Source organism: Chelonoidis abingdonii, chromosome 11 (genome assembly GCF_003597395.2).
Source record: "Chelonoidis abingdonii isolate Lonesome George chromosome 11, CheloAbing_2.0, whole genome shotgun sequence".
Taxonomy (NCBI): Eukaryota; Metazoa; Chordata; order Testudines; family Testudinidae; genus Chelonoidis; species Chelonoidis abingdonii.
The window spans coordinates 21,804,538-21,817,245 of NC_133779.1; the positions used below are offsets into that span (position 1 = coordinate 21,804,538).

General features: G+C 59.8%; 1 protein-coding gene across 1 annotated transcript in view; it reads left to right on the plus strand.

Annotated features, from left to right (window-relative positions):
• Positions 1 to 2,517: 2,517 nt before the first annotated feature.
• Positions 2,518 to 12,708, plus strand: part of SRRT (serrate, RNA effector molecule) — an 11,609-nt gene continuing 1,418 nt past the window's right edge. The window contains 15 exon segments of the mRNA XM_075071332.1: positions 2,518 to 2,541; positions 3,257 to 3,471; positions 3,556 to 3,744; positions 6,864 to 7,033; positions 7,368 to 7,537; positions 7,722 to 7,823; positions 7,921 to 8,029; positions 8,481 to 8,568; positions 8,570 to 8,630; positions 8,704 to 8,719; positions 8,722 to 8,765; positions 8,846 to 8,923; positions 9,486 to 9,677; positions 10,019 to 10,216; positions 12,037 to 12,166. Of these exon segments, the coding sequence (XP_074927433.1) occupies positions 2,518 to 2,541; positions 3,257 to 3,471; positions 3,556 to 3,744; positions 6,864 to 7,033; positions 7,368 to 7,537; positions 7,722 to 7,823; positions 7,921 to 8,029; positions 8,481 to 8,568; positions 8,570 to 8,630; positions 8,704 to 8,719; positions 8,722 to 8,765; positions 8,846 to 8,923; positions 9,486 to 9,677; positions 10,019 to 10,216; positions 12,037 to 12,166 (1,786 nt within the window).

Here is a 12,708-nt window from a genome sequence, read left to right on the forward strand (position 1 = left end):
TAAACCCATCAGCCCCACTTCCCCTTCCCAGAGCCGGGAAGAACCCAGGCAGTTCCGGGAGGTGGGGTGGGTGGGGGCTTTGCCATCATAGAGTTTTCCCTTCCCTAGAGCGTCCTCTTGTGCATAGAGTGAGGAATGGCTAGAGCTCTCTGCTTGACACATAGAGTGGTGTGTGGTTTTAGAGCGGCGCTCTGCCAGCACCATAGAGTACCATCCCCTAGAGGTCCACGCACCCCCTCCCACTTCAGAGACATACGGCGTGCCTGCTCAGACAATAGAGTTGGAGCCTTTTCCTTTAGAGCGTCGCTCTCTGTACCATAGAGTGCAGCCAGACTAGAGCGTCTTCTGCCAGGTCTCATAGAGTTCCCCGACACTAGAGCGTCCATAACCTCCCGACCATAGAGGGCTACCCTCGCAGCCTGATCGTGTGCACAGCCACTTCCTTTACCATAGGTCGCGAATTTCTAGCTCGCGTGTCCCACCATAGAGTTCGCCCCACCTCGGCCCGCGCTCCCCAATCAGCGGTTCGCTTCCCGGAGAAGCCCCTGGGCGGCACCATAGAGTCACGCCGGCGGGCGCTGCCTCTTCCGGGCGCCACCCGTTATTTCCGGTTTCCGGCGCCGTTTCCGCTCTCGGCTCCTGCATCGTGACCCGGCCGGGCTGGCGCGTGCGCGCGAGAAGGAGCTAGGAGGAGGAGCGCGGCGGGCGGCACCAGCAGCCGGGCGAGAGCGACAGTGAGACCCGGAGGGCAGGCGGAACGCAGGGGGGGCGGGGCGGGGGCGGAACGCGGGGGCGGTATCTGGAAAATTCCTTCCCGACCCCAAATATGGCGATCAGCTAAACCCTGAGCATGTGGGCAAGACTCACCAGCCAGCACCCAGGAAAGAATTCTCTGCAGTAACTCAGATCCCAACCCATCTGACATCCCATCACAGAACACTGGGCATACTTACTGCTAATAGTCAAAGACCAATTAATTGCCAAAATTAGGCTATCCCATCATACCATTCTCTCCATAAACTTATCAAGCTTAGTCTTGAAGCCAGATATGTCTCTTGCCCCCACTACTCCCCTTGGAAGACTGTTCCAGAACTTCACTCCTCTGATGGTTAGAAACCTTCATCTAATTTCAAGGCTAAATTTCCTGATGGCCAGTTTATACCCATTTGTTCTTGTGTCCACACTGGTACTGAGCTTAAATAATTCCTCTCCCTCCCTGGTATTTATCACTCTGATCTATTTATCGAGAACAATCAGATCCCCCATCAGCCTTCTCTTGGTTCGGCTAAACGAGCCGAGCTCTTTGAGTGTCCTCTCGTAAGACAGGTTTTCCATTCCTCGCATCATCCTAGTAGCCCGTCTCTGAACCTGTTCCAGTTTGAATTCATCCTTCTTAAAACACGGGAGACCAGAACTGCACACAGTATTCCAGATGAGGTCTCACCAGTGCCTTGTATAACGGCACTAACACCTCCTTATCTTGACGGGAAGTACCTCACCTGATGCATCCCGTCTCCCCTCATAAGACAGGGCCCTCCGTCACCCTCCTCCTTCTCTGCAAAGATTCACGTTCAAAGCGGCGACGTTTTTTCCTTCTTTGTATGATCCCCCAAGAATATTGGAGTGCCCCCTTTTTCATAGGTTATAGTTATTAAGTCTCACTGGTATTTACGTACGTCGGTTAGGGCAGGCGTTAAAATGTGACTACCGGGCATCTTGTAATCCAAAATCAACCTTACGGTCAGTTTTTCCCAGTACACGTTTTCCTTGTAATCCTGGGGCATCGGGTCATTCGCTGGTCACTTATATTGGTGGCTCGCGACGTTCCCAGACTGCCAGCCCCCTTTCAGGAGTCTGATTTCTCTCGTGTACCCCCAAGTTACACCTCACTTTAAAACTATGCGCTTGCAAAATCAGACATCAAAATACAAATGTCCCAGCCACACTAATACCGAAAAACTGCTCGTTTTCTCATTGTTACCGTATCATTATAAAATAAATCAATTGGGATATAAATACTGGACTTCTATTCAGCATATAGTCTGTGCAGCCATATCAACAAGTCACCGTCTGTAGGAAATTTTAGTTTGTACTGGCTTCGCTGGGGCTTTTTATGGCGCTTGTCTTAAACTAGGCAAATATCGAAAGCAGGGGGTCGGCGACCTTTGAGAAGGGGTGTGCCAAGTCTGGGTTAATTTATGCGTTTTGTGTGGCAGTAAAAGGTTTCGCATGCCAGACTAGCAGCGCGGGTGGCAGATGGAACCCCAGACTGGTTAGCCCCTGCCAGCCGCGGTCCCGGCCGCTGGCCCTGCTCAGCCCCCTGCCAGTCTGGGGTTCCAGCCGCGGTCCCGGCCGCCTGCCCCGCTCAGCCCCTGCGAGCCCAGGTTGCGTCCATGCAGGCCGGCAGCGGGCTGAGCGGGGCTGGTGGCCAGAACCCTGGCTGGCAGAAGCGTGCCATTAAAAATCAGCCCCTGGGTCGCCTTTGGCACTCGTGCCGCCGGTTGCCAACCCCGGTGGATGTACCCCCTGGAAGACCTCGGCGTACCCCCCGGGGGAATGCCTACCCCTGGTTGAGAACCACTGACTTATGTCAAGTATATCTTAACATTAGGATGACTAAGCTAAACTCTGACAGGCCTTGAGTTCAGCCCTATTTCCTTAGATATCTAATAGATAATTATCCAGCATAAGCACAGCCGGACTCGGCCAGACCAAAGGTCCATCTAGCCCAGTAGCCAATGCCAGGTGCCCCAGATGAACAGGGGATCATCCAGTGACCAATCCCCTGTTGCCCATTCCCAGCTCCTGTCAAACAGAGGCTGGGGAACACCCTCCCTGCCCAGCCTGGCTAGTAGTCACTGACGGACCCGTCTTCCGTGAACTTCGCTAGTTCTTTTTTTGAACCCTGTTATGGTCTTGGCCTTCACGGCGTCCTCTGGCGAGGAGTTCCCCAGGCTGATGGTGCGTTGCATGAAGAAATACGTCCTTTGGTTTGTTTCCAACCCGCTGCCTCTTCATTTCATTGGGTGACCCCCTAGTTCGTGCGTTAGGAGAAGGAGTAAATAACAAGTCCTTGCTTGCGTTCTCTGCGTCGGTCCCGATTTTATCGACCTCCGTCGTATCCCTTCCAATTACTAATCGTCTGTCATCCTGCAACTTAACGGTAGCCAAACTGTGATGATTACACGTGACGCATTAGTTAATCATGACCTCACCTGATAAACGAACTAACTGGTTACCCCCCGGGGCTTTCTAGCAGACCCCAGCCTCACCCAAAGCGATTTTGACCTCTCACCTATCTTCCCCCCCCCGCCCCCCCAGGGATGAACACAGCACTGACCCCTACCACAGCGGGTATGAGATGCCCTACAGCGGGGCGACCGCCGGCCCTACCTACGGGCCCCCCCAGCCCTGGGCGCATCCCGATATGCACGTCATGCAGCAGCACCATCTCCTGCCCATCCAAGCCAGGTAAATACCCCGATTCCTGCTCCTCCCGACCCACCTCCCCCTTCCCCTGCGCACACTGACGGTCTTGCCCCCGCCCCAAAGCAGACTGGGCAACATCGCGGAGGTGGACGTGGGCATGGCCCCGCCTGTCATGAAGAGCTTCAAGGAGTTCCTGCTGTCCCTGGACGACTCGGTGGACGAGACAGAGGCCGTCAAGCGTTACAACGACTACAAGCTGGATTTCCGGCGCCAGCAGATGCAGGATTTCTTCCTGGCGCACAAGGACGAGGAGTGGTACGTCCGCCGCAGGGCGCGGCCCCAGCTTCCCCCGTGTGTGTGTGTGAGATCCGGGCCGGACCCAGCAGGGCCGGAGTTCTGGGGCGCGGGCAGGGGGTCTGGATTCGGTGCCAGGGAGGTTGGAATTCACAGGCCGCGAGTTTCGATCCACTGCCGCAAGGAGGTGGTGGGGGTGGGGGTGCTGCTGTTCTGATCCGGTTGGACGGGGTTGGGGGGAGTCGGCTGGGCGGTTCTGATCCAGCGGAGGGGAGCTGGGAAGGCTGCTGCCCACAGGCCAGCGGTTCTGATCTCGGGCCGGGGTGGGGGATTGCCACCAATGGCCCGGTGGTTCCGATCCCTGTCTTAGAACACAGGCTGACCAGGTGTGGCTGACCCCGCGTCCACATTCCTTGCCTCTTCTGTCACCAGCTTCTTAGCTATCCCCCTCCCGAGCCCAGCTCTGGGCCCGCGCCACTTCCCGAGAGCTCTGGGCGGTCCGATCTCTCCCGTGGTTTCCCCACGGAACAGGGCTTCAGGTGGGGAGTGTCGTTTTAAGCCACTTTTTGCTCAGTTTTGGCACCTCGGGGCCCGGCTCCTCCGATGCCGTGCAGACCGCCTCGTTTGTTCGAGCGAAGAGATGCCCCCCATCTCCCCAGCCTGGATGCTCCCCGTGAGCTGATCCTGGCCCCCCATCTCCCCGGCGCTCAGTGCATGCGCCGGAGCGGGCGTTGGCCTTGCGGGCTGGCAAGGCAGAGTTCTGGTTGGGATCGGCCCAGAGCAGGCAAGTGTGGAGAGAACGTGAGGGGTAGGAGCTAGTTCTCTCCATTCTGATGAGTTGCTCCTCCTGCCTCGGTTTCCCCCTCTGTAAAACAGGCAGGGTTTGTTGGACGTGTGACAGTAGCGGCTATAAGCCGCAGAGCAAGCAGATTGGGGGTCCTATTGTGCTGGCAGCATCAGAGAACGATGGATGACAAGGCCCCGCTGACTTTGGGGCGGGGGGAAGGAGGGACCTTGTGCCAGGCACCAGCAAGCCACAGTCCCCGTCCCAAAATGTCCAGTCCAGATAGGCAACAGGGCGGGAGGGGAAACTGAGGCACGACGAGACATGGTTTGTCCACAGCCGCGTATCTGAGCCTGGTATAGATACAAGGCATCCTGACTTCTTGCCACTAGACAACACTACCTCTCAGCCCCCCTGCTCTAGCCCCCCAGCCCCCACTCCCCTCCCATCACTGGGGAGAGAACCCAGGAGTCCTGGCCCCAGCCCCCTGCTGCTAACCCACCACCAGCCCCCACTCAGCCCTTCCAGAGCCAGGGAGACAGATACCCAGGAGTCCCTGGCTCCCAAGCCCACCTGCCTTAATCCACCAGCCCACTCCCCTCCCAGAGCCGGGGAGAGAACGCCAGGAGTCCTGGCTCCCAGCCCCTCCATGTCTACGGCCCCCACAACCTTCCAGAATGAGGGCATAATGCACCATGCCTCAGTTTCCCCTGCTTGACAAAATCAGGGGTACGACGCCCCAATCGGTGAACGTAGGAAGCATTGTTGTGTGCACTTCTGCGGTATGGTTCTGTTGGGCCCCGCTAAGGCTTAATTTTTCTTTTTGGGGAGGAGTGGTGTGTGTGTGGGGCTGATAATGTTAACTGACCCCTTTTCCCTCCTTCCAGTGCGAAATTCAAGAGAATTAAATCAGAAGTTCTTTTGCCGTCACTGGAAGAACTAATCTCTCTGATTTTTTTTTTTTTTTTTTGTTCCGGCTCCTCTCTCTCGCCCGTGATTTTTTTTAGCTAGATAGCCAGGGCCGAGCACTGAGCGCAATGCAGTGCCTAGCTGAATGTACAGTGGTCAGGAATCAGACAGCCAGTCGCGGGGGAAAAAACCAAACCCACCCGACCCGGGATTTTTTTTCGTTTGTTTTGTTTTCGGTTTCACTAAACCGCCCGGCGAGAGAGAGCGAGTGCCCGCCACTCCGTAGCCAAAATAAAGCGCCCAGTGGTTAAAAACCACCGAAGGAATTTCTCAGGCTCCCGTCGGAAAAAGCTGGAGTTGATCCTGAGTGTATGTATGACACACGTTCTGTCTTATTCGATCGGACCTCAGCTCTTTAAAAAACAAAAACAAAAAATCAAAAAACTAACCAGCCAACACAGTACGAGAAAACAATTAGATCTGCCTTCCCTCCTCCTCCTGAGGTGGGAACAGTGGGGGGGGGGGTCTCGATTGCCCCCCTGCCCTTTGAAAACCAGGGCGAAAACGTAAATTCCAGCCCAGAATCTTGGTTTAGTTCAAGGAATTTAGGCGTCTGGCGACCCAGGGGAGTTAGGCGCCTAAAGCCGGTAAAACTCTGGGGTTACGGTCGGCCTTAAGGCTCCCCCCTGACCAAGATCTGAGTCCCCAGTTAAGCCCGAATCTACAGGTGGGGAGTGCTAGGGTCCAGCCAGGTGTCCCCTAACTTCTCTGCCCCAAAGACCGCGTGCTCCAGCTAGGCAAAGGGTAGGGGAAGCGATTGGCAACAGATTAGAAGTGGAGTGAAGAACAGAAGCCCAGTGGTCCAGGTCCCAGGCATCCAGACGGGATCTGGCCCCCCCCGTTCTGCCCGGCAGAGCGATGGTTGATCAATCCCAACAGACACACACACAGTTCCCCGTCTAAACAGCAGGGGGGAGAACCCAGGAGTCCTGGCTCCCCTCGCAGAGCTGGGGAGCGAACCCAGGCATCTGAACCCTCAATCTGCCCACCCCGACCTGCTCTCGGCTCGCTTGGCTCCGCGCAATCCGAGCGAGGATCCAATTCGAACGGCATCCCCCAGGCACTTGGCTGAGAGGGTCGAACCTGCCCGGTAGCGAACTTTAGAGCGTAGCTACAAAAAAAACAACCCCCCGATGTGGCGAAATCATTTTTTCCTCACCAGTGTCTGGCGTGAATCGTCAATAAGTAAGATCCAGGGGCGGGGGGCTTGTCCTGGCTTCCCCCCGTCCTCCCTGCCCTGAATTTTTTCCAACGCAACCTGCATGTGCAGCTCCTTTTAGAGGCCCAAGGTAAGCGGCTTCCCTCCACCGCGCCCCGTTCTGATCTTTCCTCATCTGCCTTCCCCCCCTCCCCGCCCGCCTCGCCGCCCTTCCCTGCCGGCTCGAAGGTTTCGCTCCAAGTACCACCCGGACGAAGCGGGGAGGAGGAAGCAGGAGGCTCACGGCGCCCTGCAGAACCGGCTCCGAGTCTTTCTCTACCTCATGGACAATGGCTGGTTCGAGAACTTGCAGCTGGATATCGACAAGGCCACCGCGATCGTGAAGATGCTGGACGCTGGTAAGCGGGACCTGGAACGGGCGGGCTTTGGTTTTGAAGGTATCGGGGAGGGGGGCGCCCCGAAACCCACGTCGTTCGGATCCAAAGACCCTGTCCGTGCAGGGAGCCGACAGGGCTGGAAACGCCTGACCTTGGAGTCCAAAGACGGGTGCCTCCTACCGCTGGAGCTGAAGGGGGATCCTCCCCCGGCGGCAGCAGTAGTAGATCTTTTATCCGCTGTTTCTTTTCTCTTATTGGGAAGCAACTTGGCCGTGGCGGAGCAGGGGTCTTGGCCGTGCCGTGCCGACGACCCCAGACTGACCCTCGCCCGTTTTTCCTCCTCCTCCTCCTCCAGCCGTTATCAAGATGGAGGGGGGCACAGAGAATGACCTGAAGATCCTGGATCAGGAGGAAGAGGAGGAGAGGCAGGACAAGGCCGAGGCGGGGAAGAAGGACGAGGCCCGGCTGTCCGACGCCGAGCGCAAGGGCTCGGACAAAGAGGACAAGAAAGAGGAAGGCAAACAGGTCAGGGGGAGCCGGCGCTGCCGTGCCTCGGTTTCCCCACCGGGCCTGCTCGCCCAGGCGCCAGGGTGATAGGCACTATCCGAAGGGGCCGGGTAGCCACTGTTATCCTGTCACTGTTGGGGGGGGAGGCAGGTGGGGTCCCTCGGGGTGGAGGGTCTCTGACGAGTGCCCCTCGCTCCCCCAGGCTGACAGCGACGAGCCGGTGGAGGAGAAAGCCAAGAAGTCCGAGGAGGAGGAAGAGGAGAAGCCGGAGAAGGAGGAAGAAGCAGAGAAAGAGGCCAAAAAGGTGGATCCTGAAGTGCCCCCGCGTCCCCTTTGCTCCTCCCCCCTTTCGCAGGCCCTGCCCCCTTTCCTGCTCACCGGTCGCCCCCTTCCCCTCTCAGGCCAGCAAGAAGCGCAAGCGGAAGCGCAGCGGGGACGACAGCTACGACGAGGGGAGCGTCTCCGAGTCCGAAAGCGAGTCCGAGAGCGGCCGGGCCGAGGGCAAGGAGGGTGAGACACACAGGGGCCTGACCCCTCTAGGGGGCGCCGGCTCCCACCCGGCCCCAGGGCAGGGACTGGCTGGCTCTGGGGGGCGGGGAATGGGGCAGGGGCCTGACCCCTCTAGGGGGCACCGGCTCCCACCCGGCCCCAGGGTGGGGACTGGCTGGCTTGGGGATGGGGATGGGCAGGGGCCTGTCCCCCTAGGGGCGCCGGCTCCCACCCAGCCCCAGGGCAGGACTGCTGGCTCGGGGGGGGCGGGCGACAGGGAACTAGTGCGGGGAGGGGACTGCTATTGGCCGGGACTGGCTGGCGGAAGGGCATGGGCAGGACTGGTGGCTCGGGGGGGGCGGGGATGGGCCAGGGCCTGTCCCCTCTGGGGCACTGGCTTCTCCCATGACAGGGACTGGCTGGCTCGGGGGGCGGGAACGGACACCCCCCTAACTCTGTGGCGTGGGCGCAGAGGAGAAGCCCAAGGAGGAGAAGGCGGCGAAGGAGGAAGAGGAAGAGGCGGCGGCAGCGACGAAGCGGGGAGTGCAAACGCGCCCCCTCCAAGACCTGCTCCCTCTTCATGCGCAACATCGCCCCACATCTCCCAGGCGAGATCGTGGCGGTGAGCCTGGGGGCGGGCGAGCGGGGGGGCTCTGATCCGGTCCCCTTCCTAACACCCCCATCTCTGTCCCCAGCTCTGCAAGCGCTACCCCGGTTCATGCGTGTGGCCCTGTCGACCCCCAGCCGAGAGGAGTAGGTGCGTCCTCCGGGGGGCGGAAGAGGCGGGCGGCTGAGGGGGTTTCCTTGTGCCAGGCCTAACTCCGGCGTCTGCGTCAGTTTTCCGCAGGGGCTGGTGACTTTCAACGGAGCGTGAACATCAAGGAGATTTGTGGAGCTGCAGACAATCCGGGTAAGGCCGCGGCTGGGGGCAGGTGGGGGCGTTGGGGCTGCACACTGAGTGGAGTTTGGCGGGGGGGGGGCTCTGTCCATGAACATTCCTTGCCCCAAAGGTGGGGGTCCCTGGGAACGACCGCCCTCCCCAGAGGTGGCTGGCAGTCTCGAGCGCCGGCGAGGGTCCCAGTGACCGGCCGCCCGCCCAGAGGTGGCGCCATTCAGCGCGGCGCGGGGTCCCGGTAACGGCCGCCCTGCCCAGAGGTGGGCGCATCTCAGCGCCGGGCGAGGGGTCCCCAGGTAACTGGCTGCCCTGCCTCAGAGGTGGGCGCATCTCAGCACCGGGCGGGGGGTCCCCGGGTAACCGGCCGCCCTGCCCCCAGAGGTGGGTGCATCTCAGCGCCGGGCGAGGGGTCCCTGGGTAACCGGCCGCCCCGCCCCAGAGGTGGCTGCATCTCAGCGCCGGGCGAGGGGTCCCCGGGTAACCGGCCGCCCTGCCCCAGAGGTGGCTGCATCTCAGCGCCGGGCGAGGGGTCCCCAGAGGTGGCCGCGTCTCAGCTCAGTCCGTTTCCCCCCCCGCCCCCAGCTGCGGGAGTGCGAGCTGAGCCCTGGCGTGAACCGCGACCTGACCCGCCGCGTGCGCAACATCAACGGGATCACGCAGCACAAGCAGATCGTCCGCAACGACATCAAGCTGGCGGCCAAGCTCATCCACACCCTGGACGACCGCACCCAGCTGTGGGGGGCGGGAGAGCCCCGCGAGGCCCCCCAGGTCTCGGTCAGTCCCTGGGGGGAGGTGGGGGTCACGCCTCTGCCCCATGGCTTCCCACCATCATTCCCCCTCACCACGGCTTCCCATGGAGACCCTGCAAAGGATTCTGGGGGCGTCCTCTACGGCCACGGGGACCGTCTATTCCCCCCTCTTCCCAGATGGCCCAGCAGGCTTGTGGGAAGTGTCTAAAGGGGGGGCCCCCACCCCACAGGCTTGTTGGAGGTGGCTAAAGGGGGGGGGCCCTGCTCCGCGGGCTTGTGGGAGGTGGCTAAAGGGGGGGCCCCCGCCCCACAGGTGCCTGGGTGGTCCCCCATTGGCTCAGCTGTCCCATCTCCCCCGCCCCCCAGAGCCTGCCCTCCCAGAACCCCATCCTGAAAAACATCACGGACTATCTGATCGAGGAGGTGAGCGCCGAGGAGGAGGAGCTGCTGGGCAAGACCGGGGAGGCGGCCGACGAGCCCCCCAAGGAGGGGAACCCGGCCGAGATCAACGTGGAGAGGGACGAGAAGCTCATCAAGGTGAGTGGGGCAGGGGCCTGTCCCCTCTAGGGGGCGCCAGCTCCCACCGGCCCCAGGGCAGGGACTGGCTGGCTCAGGGGGGCAGGGAATGGGGCAGGGGCCTGTCCCCTCTAGGGGGCGCCGGCTCCCACCCGCCCCAGGCAGGGACTGGCTGCCTCAGGGGGCGGGATGAGGGCAAGGGCCTGTCCGTCTAGGGGCCCGCTCCCACCCAGGCCCCAGGGAGGGACTGGCTGGCTGGGGCTGGGAAGGGTGGCAGGGGCCTGTCCCCCTTAGGGGCGCCGGCCCACCGGCCCCAGAGGCAGGGACTGGACATGGTGCTTCGACAGGCTGGGAAGGGGGCGGGGGCCGGCTCCGGACCTGACCCCTGGTGCCCCAGGTGCTGGACAGCTGCTGCCTCTACCTGACGGATCGTGCACTCGTGGATTTTACAACACCTCCGGAGATATCTCCACGGGACGCGATGGCGAACCGCTGCGTCGTCACATAGTGGCGGGCCCCATTGCCCCCAACGCGTGTCGCACGGGGAAGGTCCCGCCGGACGCCTGGGTTCCCCCACAACCCCCGCAGGCCGTAAATGGGAAACGGCGGGCGCTGTGGGTCAGGCAGGGAGTGGCCTGAGAGATGCAAGGGCTTGTGGGAGACGGTCCTCTCCATCGGTCATATGTGCGCTGCGTAGTCTCATGTTGTGAGGTGCAATCGTAGGATGACGTGCGCCTTAGAGGACATAGCTGTGTATAATGCAGTGCTCATGGAGTGCGCAGACAGTTCGGATTCGTCTCTGTTGGATCTCCTGTGCGGTTGCCTCTATAAATATACCTTTCGCTGGCTCTCGCGAAAGAGAGGGCTCTACATGCTGGGTGCCTTGACCGAGCCAGGTTGTTGCCTGCACTGATAAGAACGAGGGGCTGAGCTCCGCGTGACTCGCTTTCACGTAAGCTAGCTAGTGGATGTGTATCCTTGTCTCCAGAAAGTATAGTGGGTTGCAGTAGGCACTCCTCTCGTGAAGACAAGCTGGGTTAATGGCTATCAGTTTTTGCTGATGAGATCAACTCAGGGGCGGACAAGCTGGCTCTCATCTCACCTGAAAGTGCGTGCGAGATGGGTGACTCAGGATGTCCCCCTGGTTGTACTCATCCGCGGGCTCTAGAAGGATCTATAGGCTGAACAAATCGTGGAGCGACGGGTGCGCCGCCGTGTGGAGGGAGCTCCCAGGGTTAGAACGGGGGCTTTGGGCGCTCAGGAACGTTAGGTTCTCCGGTTGGTAGTCTCCTCCTCGTGGTGTGCCATCATGGTATAGAATTCCTGTGTTGAGAAGTAGCAAGCCAGCGGGCACTCTCAGCATTTGTCAGACTGGTGCTTCTCATTCGGACGGGGAGTTGCTACATTAATTGGGACCTGACGCTGTCAGACAGGCAGTGGTCCAAGAGGGTGGACTTCCGGGTTTCTCCTGCCCGCGCTTCTGGGCAGAGGGAGTGTGAGGCTAGCGGTTCATGTCATATAACTTGAGGTACAGATACACCTGAACAGTAGTATTTTGGGTTTAGCGAGGGATAGCATGCCCCCCAGCTGGGGACTATGATCAGCGTCAGGAACCTCGCAAGTGGTGTCTCCCGCCGAGGCTCTTGAGTATGCAGGGACTGGCGGTAGCGCTGGTCCAGCGCTGGCCTCCCGCATGGCCTCGGGTCGGTGGGGGAATAAGAAACCGGAGGCGTGGGCTTACCCGAGCATGGTCTGAGCCTAGGATGGTACGCGACTTTACGACGTCGAAGGCTTGTCTGGGCCTTGCTGAAGGATTATAACCAACACAGCCAGGGTTTCATGAGGACCTGTAGGTTGTGTGTGGTCAGTTAACTGAGCTGGAAGAAGTTCTAGTAGCCTTACCGATGCTCTCCTGTCGATGGGTAGAGCGGAAGAGATGGGAAAGGGCAGATCACTCATCGAACGCCGAAGAAGCGGGTATTCAAGAGGGTCTCCACTGTAAGAGTACCTTGTGCAACATACATGCGATTAATAGAGTCTTTCTGACAACGCATTCCTGCGCCACCAATGTAGTCATGGCAGGAGTGCTGGTACGACCGCCGAGCAGGCAGAGCGCCGAAGGATGGGTGAATATGAAGACCAAAAATGGCACAATGACATGGCTACGCAGTCGTAAAGCGCATCAAGAGATTGATGGCGCAAAGTGTTCCGTAAGCTCAATCCTTTAAATGCTTACATACATGAGCAACTGTAACTCCTCGTGGCACTCAGTACACCCAGGTATGACTCTCGATTCGCGCTCGGAGGACGAGTGTGCCGTTGTTGGCCGCTCTGTGAGCAGGGCAAGAAAATTCTCAGGATGGTGACTTTGGTGAAGGGATTTCCGGTGCAGGGGGGAGTGAGGGGTCCCCCCTCGGTTTCCCCATCTCATCAATGTTTCATTGCCCCCCCCCCCCCGGCCCAGGTTATACATGTTTTCAGGATCAAGGTTAGCTTTCTACTCTCCTTAAACTTTAGAAATGGGGGGGGGGATGGAATCG